Source organism: Panicum hallii, chromosome 2 (genome assembly GCF_002211085.1).
Source record: "Panicum hallii strain FIL2 chromosome 2, PHallii_v3.1, whole genome shotgun sequence".
Taxonomy (NCBI): domain Eukaryota; kingdom Viridiplantae; phylum Streptophyta; class Magnoliopsida; order Poales; family Poaceae; genus Panicum; species Panicum hallii.
In genome coordinates, this window is record NC_038043.1 from 44,843,257 (window position 1) to 44,861,941 (window position 18,685).

General features: G+C 51.2%; 3 protein-coding genes across 4 annotated transcripts; 1 reads left to right on the forward strand and 2 right to left on the reverse strand.

Annotated features, from left to right (window-relative positions):
- The first annotated feature begins 987 nt into the window (after nucleotides 1-987).
- LOC112882517 lies at nucleotides 988-2,492 on the forward strand. Its single transcript, XM_025947595.1, has 2 exons — nucleotides 988-1,668; nucleotides 1,932-2,492. The coding sequence occupies exons 1-2, from the start codon at nucleotides 1,249-1,251 to the stop codon at nucleotides 1,962-1,964; spliced, it is 453 nt and encodes a 150-aa protein (XP_025803380.1). The 5' UTR covers nucleotides 988-1,248; the 3' UTR covers nucleotides 1,965-2,492.
- A 4,710-nt stretch (nucleotides 2,493-7,202) lies between these two features.
- Nucleotides 7,203-8,501, reverse strand: LOC112882029 (probable BRI1 kinase inhibitor 1). Its single transcript, XM_025946987.1, has one exon. The coding sequence runs from the start codon at nucleotides 8,272-8,274 to the stop codon at nucleotides 7,453-7,455; it is 822 nt and encodes a 273-aa protein (XP_025802772.1). The 5' UTR covers nucleotides 8,275-8,501; the 3' UTR covers nucleotides 7,203-7,452.
- A 3,014-nt stretch (nucleotides 8,502-11,515) lies between these two features.
- Nucleotides 11,516-16,220, reverse strand: LOC112882028 (probable protein phosphatase 2C 69). 2 transcript variants are annotated; one of them, XM_025946985.1, is made up of 9 exons: nucleotides 15,724-16,220; nucleotides 15,012-15,183; nucleotides 14,543-14,696; nucleotides 14,414-14,477; nucleotides 14,011-14,118; nucleotides 13,651-13,776; nucleotides 13,323-13,552; nucleotides 12,106-12,308; nucleotides 11,516-11,944 (listed from the first exon to the last, which is right to left on the reverse strand). In XM_025946985.1, the coding sequence occupies exons 1-9, from the start codon at nucleotides 15,937-15,939 to the stop codon at nucleotides 11,910-11,912; spliced, it is 1,308 nt and encodes a 435-aa protein (XP_025802770.1). In that variant the 5' UTR covers nucleotides 15,940-16,220; the 3' UTR covers nucleotides 11,516-11,909. The 2 variants fall into 2 exon arrangements, with proteins under 2 accessions (XP_025802770.1, XP_025802771.1); XM_025946986.1 differs by having other exon boundaries at nucleotides 15,279-15,862.
- Nucleotides 16,221-18,685: the final 2,465 nt, after the last annotated feature.

An 18,685-nucleotide genomic window follows, 5' to 3' on the forward strand; every position in this document is an offset into this window, starting at 1 on the left:
CATCACCCTACTCACCTTCATTCTGTATTCTCGGATAGAGAATATATTGTTTTTTTTTGCTCCCACGCACTCCACCAAATGATCCTCTCAGATCAGTGCGTGGTAGAGGTGGGTCACAGCCAATAGGTATTTGAATCACGTGTAGCTTCATGTCATGGTAAGGACAATGATCAACTAAAGGAGGAAGTGGGGATCCAAATGGATCATTTGAAAGGTTAGGGACCAAATTAAGCATGCATGGGTGATACATACTTCGAGGACCAAATCAGCTATCGTACGTGCCAAAGGAGTGCCAAGTAGTACTCCTTTGACCAACATCCCCTCTATGAATATATAGCATCTGGATACAGAGTTGGTATTGTTACACTCATTTTGCACAAATGGTTCCGAGAAGAGTTTCATGTAACCGATCGATCAAAACAAACCTACAACAGTATACCAGTACCGACTGACACCTGCCTGCCTGCCGGGCCGGCACAACGCCAAGCGTCAAGCGACAACGTGCGACGACGACTCATAAAATACTCCCATTTTCATACCCGGCAACAACCCTCCAAAGAAGCCCATGCGTCCCCTCCCTAGCTAGCTCATCAAGTCATCATCCACTTCAGCCCACCACCCCCCCCCCCCCCCGGCGGCCCGCCTGAAGCCCTGAACATCCAAAGCCCCCCAGCAACACATTAAACAAACCTCGCGGCGCCATGGGTAGCCACCACCCTACCCGGCAGATCTAGATGCTACCCTCGCGTGCCTCCACGCGCGCGCGCACTGCGTCCATCCAAACCGGCGAGCCCCCGCCCGTTCCGTCCGTCCGTCCGTCATCCCATTCCCAATTTCCCATGCACGCGCGCGCGGTCGCCCCATCCCCGTCCGTCCGCCCGCCCCCACGCTCGCTCGCTCCCCTCCCACCCGGCTGCTCGGCCGGCCGGCCTCCAACTATATATCGTGCCCCGGCCCAACCCCACCCTCTTCACTCCACGAGAGCTATCTGAGCTTCTTGCTCCAATCCACTCATAGCCATTGCTCTCCTCACTAATCACGTACAAGTACACCCACTGGCCAGCGACTACACGCGCTGAGCTTGCTCCACTCACTCACAAGCCAGAGTGTCCTCGCTAGCTCCTCTCTTCTTGATCTCCAAGCTTGAGTGCTGCTTGACTCGGGCACAAGAGCTCTCCAAGAGCTATAGGCAGGGGCCGGTGATAGGGAGAAGGGACAACCAGCTAGAGCGCGCGCGCGTGGCGATGCATGGCATGTGCTAACATGTACAACCCGGAGCACCACCAGCACCAGCCGGCGCCCTTCATGGCGCCGCGGATGTCCTTCTCCAGTGACTTCGCGGTGGAGCCGCCGCCCCCGGCCGCGGCCCGCGGCGGCGCGGCGGCGCCGGGGGACACCGACTTCGAGTTCTCCGTCGGCAGCCACCCGATGATGGCCGCCGACCAGCTCTTCTCCAAGGGCCGCCTCCTGCCGCTCCGGGAGGCCCCGCACGGCGGCGCCGGCGGCCGGCCCGTCACGCTGCGCGACGAGCTGCGCGCCGACGAGCGCCACGGCCGCCTGCCCCGCGCGCCCAACATCCGGTGGAAGGAGCTGCTCGGGCTCAGGAAGGCGCCCAAGAAGCAGGCCGCCGCCGAAGCCGCCGCCGGCACGTCCACCGATGCCCATACGGTAAGGTCGTCACTCACGCTGGCATCTGGCATCTCGGATGGATAGATCTGGCACGTCCATGATTTCTCTCCAAGCTAGCTAAAGCTAACTGGGAGCCAGATGCATATGAATTGCATTGCATGTACTAGCTACAAACTTCACAGAATCACAGTACACACAGAACAACAGACTGCACATTTTTTTCTTCACAAGTACCACTCGTGGCAGCATCTTTTCTGATCAGTACTCGCAGTGACAACAATGTACATATGCAACATTCTCAGGATCTTGGAGGCCAGGGAGGCACGAGAGACTGAAGCGAATCGTGAGTGGCAAAGTATTATGGATGGTGGTTATTGGGTGGTGATGTGTGCCTTTCAGCTAGCTGCTCGATCATCATCCGCTTGCTGATGGTGGTTTGGCAATCGAGCTATCTATCTGCTATCTAACTCGATCATGTCAGTGCTTAACCGGCCGGAGATGAATGAAGAGTGGAGAAGACGACGTCCGGAGGCACACACCAACGGGCATATATTTCCTCGTCACCTCTTTGCTCCTGCTGATTCAATTCTCCTCCTCTTTGGTATTATCCTGGGTGTAAAAGGGAATTTTTGATCATTTGTTTCCTGGTACGTAGTAGTCAGTAATTGGTTCGTCGGGATGCTAGCTTGAATTGAATTTGTAATGGTCGCTGTGTAGTGCAGTAGCAGCAGCAGCAGTCGTAGAGAGTCAGATTAACTCCCGCTAGCTAGCTGTGCCTGTCATCATCTCTGATGTTTTGAAAGGGCCAGTTAAATGTACTAGTATTTTTTTTGCCCCACCACATGGCGCGTGTGGTCCCTGTACGTGTTGTTTAGCTGTTCCCATGCTTGTCTGCTTTTGGCACGGCCGGCCGCCCCCCTCCTCAGTCCTCACCTCGCCTCACTCCCATTCACTTTGTACAAAACGCTCGCGTCGCGGCTGGCTAGTACCGGTAGCTTTTGAGTCCGGTGAAGACCATACGCCCTCAAATTCGTAGGAAACATGAAGCCATTTTATTAAAAAAAAAAGGTCCCTGAAGACCTTTTTGTGTTGCCACATGGCTGTGACATGCTGCGAAATCCCCGTTTTCGTCAGTGGCTCGATCGCGTTGTCTCGACCGGTGGCTTGCTGCTGCTGAGCAAGCGGTCAAAGCTGCGGTGGCGGCCTGGTCGTCGTCGTCACCAAAGATATTCAAAGGAGAATGGAAAGCGTGCGGAGATTTGCGGGCAGGTGGCGTCCACGCCGGCGGGCGCGGGGGGTGCCTATCCGCTAACCGGATCCGGCGCCCGCGCCCGGCGTGCGGAGGGGGTCTCTTGTCCTCTTGCGCCGGCGCGGCGCGGAGGCGGGGTCGGGGGCGCCCGGGGCCGAGCGCATCTCCCGCCCTGTCGCGTAATGCTCCTCCTCCTCCGGCCTGGCGGCCTCCGCCAGCCCAGTGCAGTCCACTCCTCCTCCTACCTGGTGATCACCGCCACAGTGCGCGAATTTATGAGGGGACGTAGCTGTCCGTCGTGCCTGTGCCGTGGCTCTGCCTGCCTTCTCCCCGGCCCATCCCTTCCGCGCGCCTGCGCCGGCTGCCGCTCTCGATCTCTGGCCCTGCGGCGTGCCAGGCAGGCACCGGCGCCGGCCGTGGCCACGGGACAAAAACAATCGCCTGCATCTGCCATGCGCGCGGGCGGGGCCCGGGACAGTGCAGGCGCAGCCGCGGTCTCTCGGTCATCCCATCTGGATGGAGGAAGGAGGTGGTGGCATGGTGGCTGGTGGGGGGCCGAGGCGTGCAGGGCACGACTGCATGGCAGCTGCCCGTGGCTTGGCGCGGCGCGGCCGGGGCCTGGCGGACGAAAGGCGGCAGGCCTGGTGCGAGCGCTCTGCGCGGCCTGACCAGGGCGGCTACCTGTGGCGCTTGTGGACTCCCGAGTGTGGTGGACTGGCAAGGGCGTAGCCCAAGAGGGAAAGGGGGCAGGCGCGTGTGTGTGGGCCCCAAGTGCTAAACCACATCTTGGGCCTCGGCCTTGTTGTTGGTGGGTCCATCTTCATTTGATGATATCGGGGATGATCACCGTGAACAAATCAAAAAGGACAAATAGTGGCCATCATATTCCTAACGATGCTGATTAATATTTTGGTCTAGAAAAAAATTTGATTGAGGCTATAATCGAATCAGAGTGTTTGGTTATCCACGACATGATTTTTTTTTGAATGAGGCCAGCCATGCTAATCTAACACGCGATGAGTACTTAACAAAACAAATATTTCAGTTCACTGGTAACTAGGAAGTGCTTCAATCCATGGCGCCAGTGATCAAGGATGAGAGTTGTCGGTACATACAGACAGGGGTATCTCCTACTAGTGTGCCAGCTCGAGGAGCGCGAGGTTATCCGTAACCACGCGCTAAGCTTCTGGATAATAAGGCGTACGGCCCGGGCCTGATGGCTGGGGGCACGGTCTCCGGACCTCCCTCCACGCCCTGGCAGGTCCGGTGCCTCCGCATGCCCGCAAGGACAATATGCTCAGGAACGGCTGTCACGAGGCCGGGCCACCACGGGGTGGTCCAGGGCCCCACGTGAAGAGGCCGGACCCCCAGGGGCCTGAGCGTCTGGGCCTGCCACGAGGCCCGGACCTCCTATCCCTCCGGGGAGGAGGTCCGGTGCCGCCACGTGTCCCTGCGGGAGTGCCTGCTAAACCAACGCCGCCACGTGTCCGGAGGGTTCCAGTCTTCTACGAGAATCCAACCCAACTACCGCATTAAATGCGGGTGGTTGGGGTGAGCGTGCCCGAGACAGAGCATGGGCTGCCCACTGACACTTTGGGCAGGTATGCCGACACCACGGTAAGCCCGCCTGTTACCGAGGCGGCGCGTCACATCACCGCGCTGCGCGGGCGGACGAGTGGCGTGTAGTCACATCACAGCGCCGCGCGCATGAGCAAAGGGTAATTATGATCTGCTGCAGGAGGGCCGCGGCGTGCGCTGCTACAGTATGCGCGGAGGCTACAGCACGGCAGGTCAACATCGCCCCTTCGCCTGTCAGCGGGAATTGACCCAACAATCACGGCACGTCTTCCACTGTGCATGTCACCGGCAGCAGATCCGATGGCACATGATCATACCCTGGTAGAGGATACGCACGGGAGCCGAAGAGGAAGATTTCCGAATCTATAGCATTTAAGGCTCCAATGTGTACATTATTTAATATATCGCCGGGTCCACCTGTCGGGACCCCGCTCAGTGTACGCACTCCCCTTGAGACTATAAAAGGGAGAGCGCACACGTTAGAACCCACGATTCACTGAAGTTCCACGATCACACAAGATCCACAAGCTCAGGCAATACAACACATAGTGGACATAGGATTTTACGCTCCGGCGGCCTAAACCGCTCTAAATCCCTTGTGTGCTTTCCGTGTTCATGCGCCTCTTGATCTAGCTTTCCCTGGTTTCCCCAAAAACTCATCCTAAACTAGGATTTGGCGGGTGCACTCCGTCACCCGGCTGGAGAAATCCTTCGATAGTAGTATTTTGGTCTGGAGATACTCAGTGCCGACAATATTGCCGCCTTTTCTGATGGTAATTCAAATAGTTGTGTGGGTTTGTTTGTGGGCCGAATTCTCTTTTCCTCACACTCAAACCATGCAATCCGGTAATTATGCTTTCGGGCCATATTAGTTTGTTCGGTCCATTTAAACTTGTTTCACTTAAAATTCTGGTTAAGTAATTCTTCTCAAACAGACCTGATGTACATATTTTTATCTTATTCCGTGAGTTTGCATGGTTTGTTCTAAATATATAATCTGTTGTCCAAAGTTACTGTAGTTCCTAGTGTGCCATCGTAGCTCTAGTGTGCGTGTTAAGTGGGGCTCAAGATATTGGAGCAAAGGTGATAGGCTAAAATTTACAAGTACATGTTGTTTGTTTGGGCACCAAGTTAGAGAGAAAAATGTTTTCAAATGGAGCAGCTAATAGCACAAGAAGGTGCTATGAGTGATTAGCTTGGATACCACTATAGTTATTGTTGACGCAAAAAAATTGCAGATTTATTTATAGGAGCCGATGGAGTCCCGGAGTGGATTATTTGGGTCAAAATGATCAAGGGTCCCGGTCAAAGGTGAACGTGGCAATCGGTCAAAGCTGACGATGACTCCATTAGAGGCAGTTCGGATCGGATTTGGAGATGACGTCAGCAAAGTCCGATCTCCTTCCAAAGTATCTTGTAATCTAGTAGATTTAGTTATTTTCTTTTCGTTCAAGTTTGTTAAGTCGTGATAAGTGATAAGTTAGAAGTTTTAGCTTCAGGCTATAAATAGCAGACCTTAGGGTTTTGTAACGGACATCTATCAATCAATACAACTTTTCTCGGTACTTCGCCAAAATCTTAGGAGTAGGACTAGAGTACTTTCTCAGCGAATTCTTCAGCGAGTAGGGTTGCATCGAATCGATCTCCAGCTTGTTGGTAAGTTCGTATGTATCAGATTTTCTAGGCTTTAGCTATCGGCGTATCGTTGTAGATTTGCTTAGTTCAATCTACAAGTTATCGATTTCTATCAAATTCTTACAGTAAGGCTGCATCGTTTGATCTCTTCCTAGTTCTTAATAGATCTCACAATTCATCAAGTTGTAGTCATCGGGTCATCGGTTTTGTCTAATCTTTTCATACAGTTATTTTATAGCCGATTCATTCTGTGATTGTCGCTTCTACTACCATATCATCTATGATCTTGTCCTTCCCTGCGTGTAGGCTGACTAGACGATTCGCTTGTCTTCCCGTCGTTATCTCATGCTGTCTCGGTTAAGTCCGATCCTTGAGTAACGATGCTAAGTCGAGTCTTATCGGCTGGATCCGTTTACTGGTTAGCGGTGGCATGATGGCGGTGGTTTGGTAGTATCAATCTGCTTTCTTGGACGATTCTGAGCTCAATGATAAGCATAAATTCTAAGTAATTAGATGCATCGATTAATTATGTTCGATTTGTTGCCCTGCTGTTAGCGTTGTCTAGGTTTGGTCCGATCCGACTAATGGTGACAATAAGTATAGCTTAATTAAATACATGAATTAAACACATGTGTTTAGTTATGAGGTTTTTATTCTTAATCCTATTTCATCACGAAATCGTCTTTGTAGCCGATATTCGGTATTATGCTTCGGGCGTCCTGACTGATGCGTTTGTTGGAACTATTTGGAATCCCAGCTGATACGTTTCTCGTTGTTTTACTGATTAAATTTCTTTTCGCTTATCAATTGTAGGTCAAATTGACTGGCAAGTTCTAAACCCGATTTGCAGGACCTGCACTAGAGATAAGCAGAGCTTCCAGATTTAAGCGCATCGTGCTCCGCAAGATTCACTGTGCGATTTTTGCGGCAACAGTTATCCTTTGATGAGTAGCTATGTTTTGATGAAGTTGAGATAGGTCCACTAAAAATAGCCGGCATGGCACCACTGAAAGAAAAAATGGGCACAAGAATTTGAACACTAGTATACTAGTATATATGTCACTACCCATCACCATCAGCCAGGCGCGACTAAAATTATACTCAGCTAGGATGCCGAAGCACAAACACAAGAAAATTGCTCTTACAATAAATTTCGAGGTTTTGCAAAAATACACTATCTGTATGCCGTTTTTCATCTGTTCTTACATCTTAATTTACATGCTCTCGCGAGTGATCCAACCAAACCCCTCGGCTTCTGAACTTGTTGTCGCACGATCACAAGCCACACGTATCTCCAAATAAAGCTCGACCATATGCCACACGTACGTCGCACGAGCGGCGCCGCCCCTACCAGCTACGGTTTACTGAAGCTTGCTGTCGTCCCCGGCCGCCGCCGTCTGCTTGGTCGCGATGGAGTTCTTGCAGTGCGCGATGGCGGCCTGGATGGCGCTCTGCAGCTCCTCCATGGTGCTCTCCTCCGACGACGTCGACACCTTCACCGACCCGCCCACCGACAGGTGCCCGCTGTTCGCCGGCGACACCCGCAGCGACGCCGGCGCCGACGACAGCTGCCCCCGCCGCCGCCTCCACCGCTCCCGCTCCCTCATCTCCCTCGCGGCGCCCGGGCCGTGCCCCGAGAACGAGTGCGGCCGGCGCCGCTGCTCCTGCCTGTCCCTCTCCGCCTGCCGGGAGAAGGAGGCACGCAGCTGCTCCACCATGGACGCCATGTGCCTCTTCAGCCACTGGCCCACGTCCAGCGCTCTCTTCGCCTTGTCCTTCCTCCTGTCCTCGGCCTGCTGCTTTCCCGCGGCGTCGCTGCTGCCGGTGCTCTCCTTTCTCCACGCGGCGGCGAGACCTGAGAGGAAAGGCGAGGCCTTGCTCCTGGCCCTATTATCCCTGTCCCTGTCCTTGCTGCTCTCGCTGTCGTCGCTCGTGGTGGCGTGACGGTGGCCCGTTCTGGCGTGGTTGAGGTCGCTGCCGACGCGGCCGACGGGGGTGCGGGACATGGGGAGCGGGGGGAGGAGGTGGTGGCCGCCGAATGGGGAGGGGAAGGGGAAGGAGAGGTCGTCGCGGAAGGGGGAGGTGGCGGCGGAGAGGGGCGGCGGTGGGGGAGGGAGAGGCGGGGTTGGCGGCCTGGACAGCAGTTGAGGTGGACGTGGTGACCGCAGCCGCGGCGTGTCCATGGCTTTGCCTTTGAGCGTCGCGGTAGGGTTCGCGCGCGCGCGTACGTGTGGGTGACAAGGTTAGGTGGACAGCTGGTGTGGGGGAGGGGGATGCATGGCGCGAGAGGACGCTAGCGATTAACACCAAAGCACGGGGAGGGTTTAAGTTTAACCAGAGCTTTGCTATGATAATTCGGGACGGTGAACGAAGCAGGAGGAGAAGATAAGCACTGCAATGAAGAACTACCTGATGGCGTCTATAGGATAGCTATATTAAAAGAAGGAGAACGGCATCGAGCTGACGCGTTGATGTGACTTGGGCGCCATGATCGGGAGAAGAAACAGTAAACGGCTGATGCATCGTGAATCAACCTGTTGAATGAGATTACGTTGTTGATAAGAATAGTATAAGAACCTCCGTTAATACCATTCACACTCAAACAACTGTGCGTACGTCTGACAGATGATAACATTTTTTTCCCCTTCTGAGAAGACAGTGCAGATGATAACTTTCAGCTGCACTGGGCACCATCATACCATGTCGAAATACGAATGGTTCAGCGCGGTTGGCTAAGCTCTTCTCTATGGACATGCAGCCAAGCTTATAGTAGGTTACTCCATCAGCCTAGGACACCAAGCAGCCCTGGACCAGTCAGCCCACCGGATGACACGTAATTATTTCGCCACATAACCTGAAACGGACCGCGCACTAATTGCGATCTAGCCCCATCGTCAACTGACGCGTACGTGTATCCGTAGCTCCATGATATGACGCCGGCCGTGTCGTCCCCAGCCCAAAGCCAAGCCAATGATGAACCGACCGGAGCCTGCAACTGGTCGCCAGCTAGCTTCCTGCTATCACCCCATGGCATTTCAGGCTTGAGACACTACTGTTATTAACCTGACGGCAGCGCGAACCATGGGTCGTCCATCACGCACGCACACGCGCAGCAGGGCCGGTCGCTAGGGCTTGCCCGCCCTCCATTAGAGCCAGGGGGGGCGTCGCGTCGCTGTGGAGGGCTTGACCGGCAGCGACCGACGCCGTCGTCTTTTGCACAGCTGCGGCTGCCGGCGCCGATCGAGCCCAGGACACACGGACCAACCTGGCACACCACCCGATGACCCGGACATGGACAATCAGCTGGTCCCGGAATGATCTCGATCCAATGCGAGGGGGCTCTCTGCCATGCATGGTGGCCAGTGGCCACTGTTCGCTGCGTAATCTGGTCGAGCTGATCAGAGAGGATGAGAGGAGATGCTTCGTCTGGATGCGGAACAGCGCACGCAGATTCAGAGAGATCGACAAGGATGTATGCGACGAACCAGCAGAGAGCTACGTCGTCCAATTGATGGACGGGCGCGGCCCCTCATCCCTTTTGTGCTCTTTCTTGGCGTCCTCGCCGATCGAGCCGTGCCATCTTTCTTGATTACTCTAATCCTGTGAGCAATAATCCCAGTTAGGACATCTCGCTCGCGGACAAGGCTAGCGTCGCCAGAAGGCGGCGTGCCGTACCGCTGTCGTTTCTGATGCTCACATATCGAGCTATAAAGGTGATTGTGTTGCTGATGACGCGTACGCTTCTCATGCACTCTTTGGGGCTGTTCATCTATGTTGGAGACAATCGACCCTCACGATGGATCAGCTCCTATTTCTCCCTCTAGTTATGGTTCGCTCTAACGCCATATTGATCAGGTCAAGATTACAGGTAGAAGTAGAACACACTACGGTTTTGTAGTAGTGTACCGGAGCAACCACTATCGGTTCAGAATGACTTTTTTGGTTCTGTCCATTCGGAGCCGTTGATTTCGTTGGACCTTTTGAACCCGTTTAATTTCGAGTAAGCATCGCGCGCTCACGTCTCTCCATATCCATGTGCACTTCGTCAAACCCGGCCAGTCAGCTCAAGCCTCTGTTCGGTTCGCAAATCACAATCCCGGCGTTGTTAGTCGACTGTCAATCTGCGGTCACAGTGTCACACTAATTGCTTTGGTACAGTTTCCGCGTTACCCACCTGCTCACAGACACGTAAACACCGCATACGTTTTTTTTCTTCTTGCTCTACTAATCTACGCGGTTGCCAACACGAACGATCCGGCTCGCTGGTCACGAAATCCAAACAGTCCCCCTGTAATCTATGGGTAGAGATCGAGTAGAGGTGTGCAATTAAAGGCCGCCTGAGCGACGTACATGGTCCGGCCGGCCGTACGCACAAGTTCCCATGGAGGCTTAGCTACACCTGGCGGCACGCGACGGCAGCGGCGAAGCTCTCCGCTCCCATGGCGTCCCCCGCATGCCAAGGTCCGAACAAGCGGACGAGCGTTCGGCACGTGGCCGCGGGGCTCGTGCCAGGCCCCCCTCCGACCCGCACATGACTCGGCACCAATCCGTCGCCATCCCTCGCCGTCCCGCGTCGCGGTCAGAGGCGGCGATCGAGGGCACGGCTAGCTCCGGCCGCGACACAGCCGCCGCGCAGGGCCGGGCTGCTCGTCTAAGGATCAGCGGAGCCACGCCGCGTGATGCTCGCCGATGATGGCCTCGTCGTCCGCCGCCGCCGCTGTTTGGCTTTGGCCTCGGCCGCCTAATCAGTGGAGGGCGGTAAAGCGTAGCGGTCGGGGCGGCGCGTGCGCACCCACGGTAGGTGAGCCGTAGTCCCGGCGGGGGCAGTGGGCGCGCTGGCACGACGTAGCTAGTAGCTATCCGTGCGGCGCCGTAGTCCTCGCGTCGTCGCTCTCCGCTCTCCGGGGAGGCTCCGTCACCGGCATGTTCCTTCCTCTCAGCTCCGGAGGAGACAAGGCGGGGACGACGGATGTGCCAGCTGACAGTGTGGGAGGAGAGCGATCGCCGGGGAAGGGGGCCAGAGATTCCCTTCCCCGGATTTTTTGTCACTGGATTTAGAAAATGTGCGGGGGCGGACACTGGCGCGGCACAGTGCGGCAAACGAATGGCTTTGGCTGGCAGTTTGGCGCGAGCGAGCATAGCAAGCGACAAGATGGACGCATTTGGATGATGAGCAGAGCAGGGGCGCGTAGACATGGTCCAGAGTATGGGTGGATGACAGTTACATGATGAGCAGCACTGATGATGGAGATTAGTTATTACTCCATACTGTATGTGCGCTGGAACGGGTCTGATGTACAGGGATCATACTGATTTCCCGGTGATTGAAGTGGATGTTTAGCGACAGCGGGCGCTGCCGCACTGGCAGTCCGAGTGTCATCGATCGACAGAATCCAAAGATTCGGGCAGCAAAACAATCACCAGTAATCTCGAAAGACAATCATCGCTAATCTTACCATTTTTTTCCTCGGGCGTCGTCAGTGAACTGGCGTCAACAAATTACAAGAAGATCAATGATCATTTAGACTTCTATGTACAAGGAGCACGACCTCTGTACAGTTGAATGCCGTAGAAGCAGCTTTCAGCTTGGGCTGAACTGAACACAGCCGTGGTCCTTTGAAAAATAAGGTGGGCTTTCCTATGCTATAGTCCAACAGATGAATAATAGATCTCCAGGCTGTCTGTCAAGAATACGTTGAATTACTCGACTGAAACGGTCAATCTATCCAAAGAATTGTTATGGGCTGACTACTGGTTCCAGCTATGAATAAAAGAATCTTTAGTGGTATGAAATAATGGTTCCGGCAATCAGGCAGGCCTAGCACATGTGACCGAAGACGGTTGGTGAAGAATCTGCAAAGACAAACATGCACCAAAGACAAATTAGCAATCTTGAAGGCTAGCTAACCTCTATAGTACACTGAAAGCAGTACAGATGATTTTTCAAACAAAAGAAAAAAATAAAGGGAATGCATTTCAGATAACAAGGGAATATCCGAACTATTATGTTATACCTTTTCGTCTTCGTTTACCCTCCATGGCCTCTTTCTTATCATGACAGCTATGGCACAGGAAAGGACCTTGCCAACCTTGTAGTTTTTCATGTTGCAGTGGGTTGGCATGCAGCGAAATCCCTTGCCCAGATTTCAACCGTACCAGACAAACCGCACAACTAGAGCGCGCAAAAATTTTCTCAAGTGCATATCCGGTGGTTAGCCTGCACGTAATGAGTACAAGTGAGATCTAAAGCCAAGTAGAAAAACCTAATATAATGTTTGATGTTAATGACAACGGATTTGCTTATCATAAGTATTTAACAAAATATCTGTTGATTGCAAAATCAGGGACTATGTCTTGAAACTAGCTAAAAATAGACAGAATCAAACTAAACAAATAATACAAGTGTATTTCTTATTTGGGTTCATGAACAAGAACCCAAACAGGAAGCAAAATTGACAATATAATGCATGAAGAATATGCACTCAGCCTTTTATTCATTTCAACTATGGAATCCTTTTAGTTCCGGTACTAAACTTGAACAGCAAAAGGAAACATAGAAACATCAAGGTTTTTTTGGTTTAGTGACATATTTCTTCTACAAAGATAAAGTGTAAATACTATTGATATCACAGCATATCCAAATATTAATGTGTACCAACCAGATCTCGATGGTTTGAGGACAACTAACATGTGATTGATCAAAAGAAAGAAGAGGATCCAAGGTTGTGGGGGTTGGGAAAGGAATCAGCAGACAATATACTGTCCATTACATGTAAGGAAACAAAGATGGGGCTGTGTGGCTGATACCATCAATCAGTAGTGCCAACTCACTTTCTGTTTCCAATAGTTACTAAAAGTCCTGCTATTCTTTAGCAGACAACAAGATCTTCTGTTTCATAAGGGACAATCACGTGGAGTACCAGATCTAGATAACCATAGCAATTACACTAGCTGAGTGTGCGCGAGCTAAAAAGGTCTCTTTCATTGCCATAAACACAAGGACATAATCATAGTGATCAGATCTACTCTACATTGATGCACTGGTACACATATGGACATCTCCATCACAATTTATAGTGATGCTAATACTCGTCTTTCAAATTCAAGGAAAGGCCCAACTACATTTTTATGATAAATTTATATTTTTTTAACGTTTAGAAAACATGAGGTCCAAACTATAGCACTAGCGAAGAATTTGAAAACAAAAACTGTTAAGCTCGTTACATATTACCTTTTAGAAAGCATCGCAGAGCCATCTTCAAATATTTCTTCTACCACGTCCGGTTCAGCATATTCACTATTTGTTTTAAAGTGAACATCTGCAGATTTTCGGCGAAACATACTATTGAATGCAATCTTCCCCTGCCTCTTAGGAGGAGTTGGAGCTAGTTTTTCTGGAGGTAGTATGTCGATTACAATGCAAGTAGTGTCATCCCTGATTCCCCGAGGCCGGATTGCTTCCTAAGTAAGATAAAAAAGTACGACTTGAGGATCAGAAATTGTTGAGATCAATCAAAGAAATAATGTGAATCTTTCTTTTCAGAAAATACGTGAGTTACATTAACAATTCGATTGGCAGCTACGTCTGATGGGAACCCACGAGAACAGTCAAGAGCCATTTCACAAGTCAAATCATCCCAAACGCCATCACTCGCGATGATAATTCTGCCTCCAGCATTGGAAAGCTGTAACAAAAACACGCATGATTAGAAGATCAAATAGCATCATAGACAGGGTCACAGGGTGAGAACTTCAGAGATCCATAGTTAAAAGCAAATGACAATAAAAGGTTGCAATGTTGTGGAATACTTTAGAAAAAGCCATCTCCAAGAACTTAAGTTGGCAGGGTATTTCACAGGCAATGTTTAGAACAAGACACGTGAAGTGCGGAACAGAGCATTCAAATGAGATGAACAAACCTTCACTTGCTTAACATGTGGAACAGGGATGATGCATTCGCCAACATCAAAATCCCCTATCGATCTAGATAGGCACAAGCCACCTGGCCAACATCTCAGAGGACCAACCTGAAGATACAACAGATAAAATCTATAAATCCAACACATTTTAACAAACAGCATAAAAATATTGAAATAGACTAGGAAACCATAGAATGTATTGAACAAAAATGCTAATGAGTATAGATAAAGGAGAACTTGCAGTGTCTGAGATAAGATAAAATAGCTCCCTAATCAAATTCATAAATTTGATAGTTAAATCATGGAGTAACAGGCGACTGCAAGCAGTGGAAAGTTGTACAGCAAACATCCACACTATATATGCCAATTCAAGCACACAAAGGATTCAGGATGAGTTACAAACCTCTGGGCCGCCGACAATATCCATTTTCCCAACCTTACTCCCACACGCAGTTACACGTTCAACCCTGAAAAATAAGCAGACTCTAAGAATTGCACAAATCTTAATATACACACCAGCGGCGAAACTTACTCATCTGGGTTGGAGTCGAAACGATGATCAGCAGATAGACAGTAGACTGAACCCTCAGCAGATTCTAGTATGCACCGTGAATCACCAACAGATGCTACTGTAACAACCCACTCGTCTACTATCACAAATGTCACAGTTGTACCAGAAGTTCCAGCTGGAAATGATAAAAGGAACGTTTCTTAAAAGAAAAGGGCATAACTCATCTTTACAGGTATCTAAAAGATATGTAAACAGGAAAAAGGCAAGTTATGCAAGCAAATCTGAACTGTATACAAGGTTCTCACATATTCTATTCAAGAGGGAAAACAGAAATTGATAAATCATAACAACACTGCCTTGTGGCTTCAAAAAAAGAGAGGGAGAAACATGTGCACTGTATGCCTGTTTATTGAAGGACTAAATAGGTCTAAGGGACGTGCAATCAGTGTTAAATATCCTAAGCTGAACAAGAACAGGGCTGGTTCATTACCTACTCTCTGGAAATCCTTGTCTGTCTTGACAAATGCTGCAACAAGCGCACGTGGGAGCACAGCAAGCCACTCATCTCTGCTCAAGCACGTAGGAATGGCACGCAAGACATTGTGCAGCAGATTCTCCTTTGCGTATATGGCAGCTCCAGATCCGTTGTGCCCATCAAACAGCTATCAACAGAACACAGTGATCAACAATCAATTGAATATTAAAAAAACTGTGATCAACGATCAGAAAGCTAAAAACACAGTGATCACGGATGTACCATCTGATAGCTATCACCAAAACACAGCAAAAGCAAATGATCTACCGACAGAAGTTCACTATCCATCTGCTCCCCACTAGAATACGATCACTCATAACAGCACAAAAATTAGGATATGCGAGCAATGGTTAACCATGATCATCACCAGGATCAAAGGTTCCAGACATTTCGTATGCATGATGCTTGCAGCATGCACTGTTCTACATTAAAAAAAAGGCTAAAAACTTTTTCTCTCTTGACCGAAAAGTTGGAACAACCATGCCAATAGGAAAAGGCGAAAAGCAAGCGCGTAGTGCCAGGCACGTACAAGCTCCTGCGCTGCATGTCCAGAACCACACACAACTCCAGGGAGGCGGACGCGGCCTCTGCCTTCCCCGATCCATGGACCTCCTGGACTCGGTCAGAACAAGAGGACGGTAGACTAGGTAGAGCAATGTGGGGGTACCGCGAAGACGGAGAAAGAGGTGGAGGGGTCCCCGGCGACGCGCTGGCCGGCGCCGGCGCGGAGCAGCGTGAAGTCCTCGCCCTTGCGGCTGCGGCTGGCCTCCCCGCACAGCACGTCGGGGCGCTCCATCCGCTCCTTGGTCACCTCCCGCCGCAGCAGCACGCCGAGCGGCACCGTCCCCGGCGACAAAGCGGGCGCCGCCGCCGCCATCGCCATCGTCCGCTCGCGCGCGCCGCCCTCAAAACCCTCGGATGCTTGCCTTCAGGGCGGGGGCTCTCTCTCGCCTGCGCGCGTGCTCGGTCGCAAGGAACGCCCGCCGCCCCTGAAAAGAGGATCGCGCGAGGAGGAGCGCCGCGGCCCCGCAGATATAGCGGGAGGCCGCGATCGTGGCCGTCACGCGGTGCGTGGGCGCGGACGCGGACGCGATTGACCTGGAGAAGGACGGGGGCCGACTTGAATGGGATGGGAGGGGACGAGGTCAGGCAGGGTGGTGAGGATGATGAGGAGGGGGAGGAGGATTGCTGGACTGGAGAGGGATCGCTCGCTCGATCGGTGCAGCCGTTTCGATTTTATCGGCACGAACACGCAATGCGGTTTCGATTCGGCTCTCGCTCGGTTGCGATCCCCGTGACCCGTGCTCGCTCCCCACTCCGTTATCTCTCGCTGCGCTCTCGCCTCTCGGGGTGGTAAAATTTCCCAATCCAACCCGGTTGCTCTTCCTCCATCCATGTGTTTCGGCGTGGGCCTTGGGGGCGCCGCGCTGAGCTGGACAAGGACGGGCGGGCGGGCGCGTCTGAGAACCCGAGAAGGCCGGCTTGGCTCGTGGGGGCTGGCGGGCTGGCGGCTGCGACGGGCAGAGAGCCCGGTCTCGTTTGACGGGGTCAGGCGCGCGCGCGCCGACGTCGCCGCAGCAACAAACAACGGTTGCCTCGCGCCCATCATCTGACGACGACGGCGAACAGGTGGAGCACGTTCCGAAATGCGACCCGCCAACACCTCGGCTAACGGTGAACAGGTGGGCGTGGGCTGGTGTGCATTGGGACGTTAAAGAATGCACCGGAGCACCCCACCCCCGCGTCTCTGGGATGATGATGTGGCTGGGAGAAAGTCCAGGAACGGCGGCGAGGCAGGCCCATGCATTGCCGTCGTCCAGACCGCGCGGCGGCCGCAGGCCGCAGCACGTGTGCCCGCCGGATCCGCCGCGAGCCGCGTCGCGCATGTTTGCATGTGGTTTCCGTAGAAAGGCGGAGGCGTTCATGATTTGGCCACGACTTACGACGATCCCGTTAAGTAACGGTTGATGCTGATGGTGGCCGCTCAGCCGTTCGTCCTCCTGCTTTTTCGTTCGTAAAACAAACTGATTATTGTGGTTCTGGATGAGCTTGTGCGTAATAGTTGTCAATTGAGTGATGTGATGCAAGGGTTGATTAATTAGCTGTAAGCCTGTAACCGAGGTCCATCAATGTTCGAGAATCAAGCTAAGTCCTTGCATTGGTTTCTTTCGGTGGAAGAGACGGCGAGCTCCAAATGGAGCTAAGATGAGAGGGCGCGATTTTTCAACGGTACCTGCACAGTTGTACCGTTTTGTACGGATTTGATGACACTGTGAGGCGGGAGTACATAGGTGAAGGCTATCCCCCAGCTAATGCATATAATCATATATAAAGCCAGTTTAGTTCAATATTTTTTTTTTGAGAAAGAGAGTACAAATGCTAACATAAATGCACGTATGCATACTCACCTCTAAGAATACACACATCCAGCCCTACCCACATGAGCACTTCCAAGAGACAGAAACAGCAGATCCACGAGATTGACGAAGTCACTACAGGCATCTCGCTGTCGACGGACACGTGACCTAACATTGAAAAGAATAGCGTCAGTTAAATCCTATAATAAATTAATAGATTAGGATGCAAGTCTAATTACGAAGGTAAGTCATAACATCATATTATTTTCAATAGATAAAGCTATATATTAGAAAGTATTTCTCATGATTGATTTAGTAACACGGCCATATATTTTCACTACATGTAACTTTTCATATATTGATGAGTCAAGTTTAACGAAATTTAACCAAATCCTAAATGACCTACTATACATTTGGAATTGGAGGCAGTACTCAACACAAGGCTCTAACAAAATTATGCTATCGCCATGTTATCTTCTTGTTTTTATCGTCTTGCAAGCTACGACCAACTTTTGAACAAGTAATGTGCCCATCTCCATGGTTGTTTCGTTATGGGCCGACTCAGATGCTAGTGGCACAAAAGTTGAGCATAATGATTCATGGCTTACAAAAGACCACGGGACTTAGTGAAATTCTAAGCCACATAGACTCCATGAAGCTTGTACTTCTTTGATAACAAATGTTGTTCCTTTTAAACTGTAGGTTTTGTTCACAAGTCAAACTTCTCTAATTTTGATTAATTTTATTGGAAAATACATTATCACCTACAATACCACATAAATGCTTCAAAAGCAGATGAAACCATATAAATGCATCTATAATACCAAAAAAAATAAAATTCCAACATTTGATCAACTCTTACATCTTCACGAAACAAATCTGAGGTTTGCCGTTTTCTAGAAAGCCGTCTCGTAGAGATCGATATCGAGATGGGACAACCCATTGATCTAGAATTGGTGGCAGAGAGAATCCAAGTGGGTTACGAAGCACTTACACAAGAGTCTGATATTTAATCATCAGTATGGCATGGACGATCTGGAAGCAGCGTGGCGCGGACAATCTGAAAGCAGTAGAATCGCCGTGTCCTATGAGATTAGATCGTGTGGGGAGGGAATTGTGTTACTTGGATGCTAGAACTTGAAGACTAGGCCGCTAGGGGGAGCTAAGACTACGTAGTGTGATGCAGTAGCTAGGTCGTGCTGTTATTTTATCCGTGGCACGTGTGTTCGTAAAGTTAGCATGGACGCTATTGAAGAATCACTATTCTCTTTC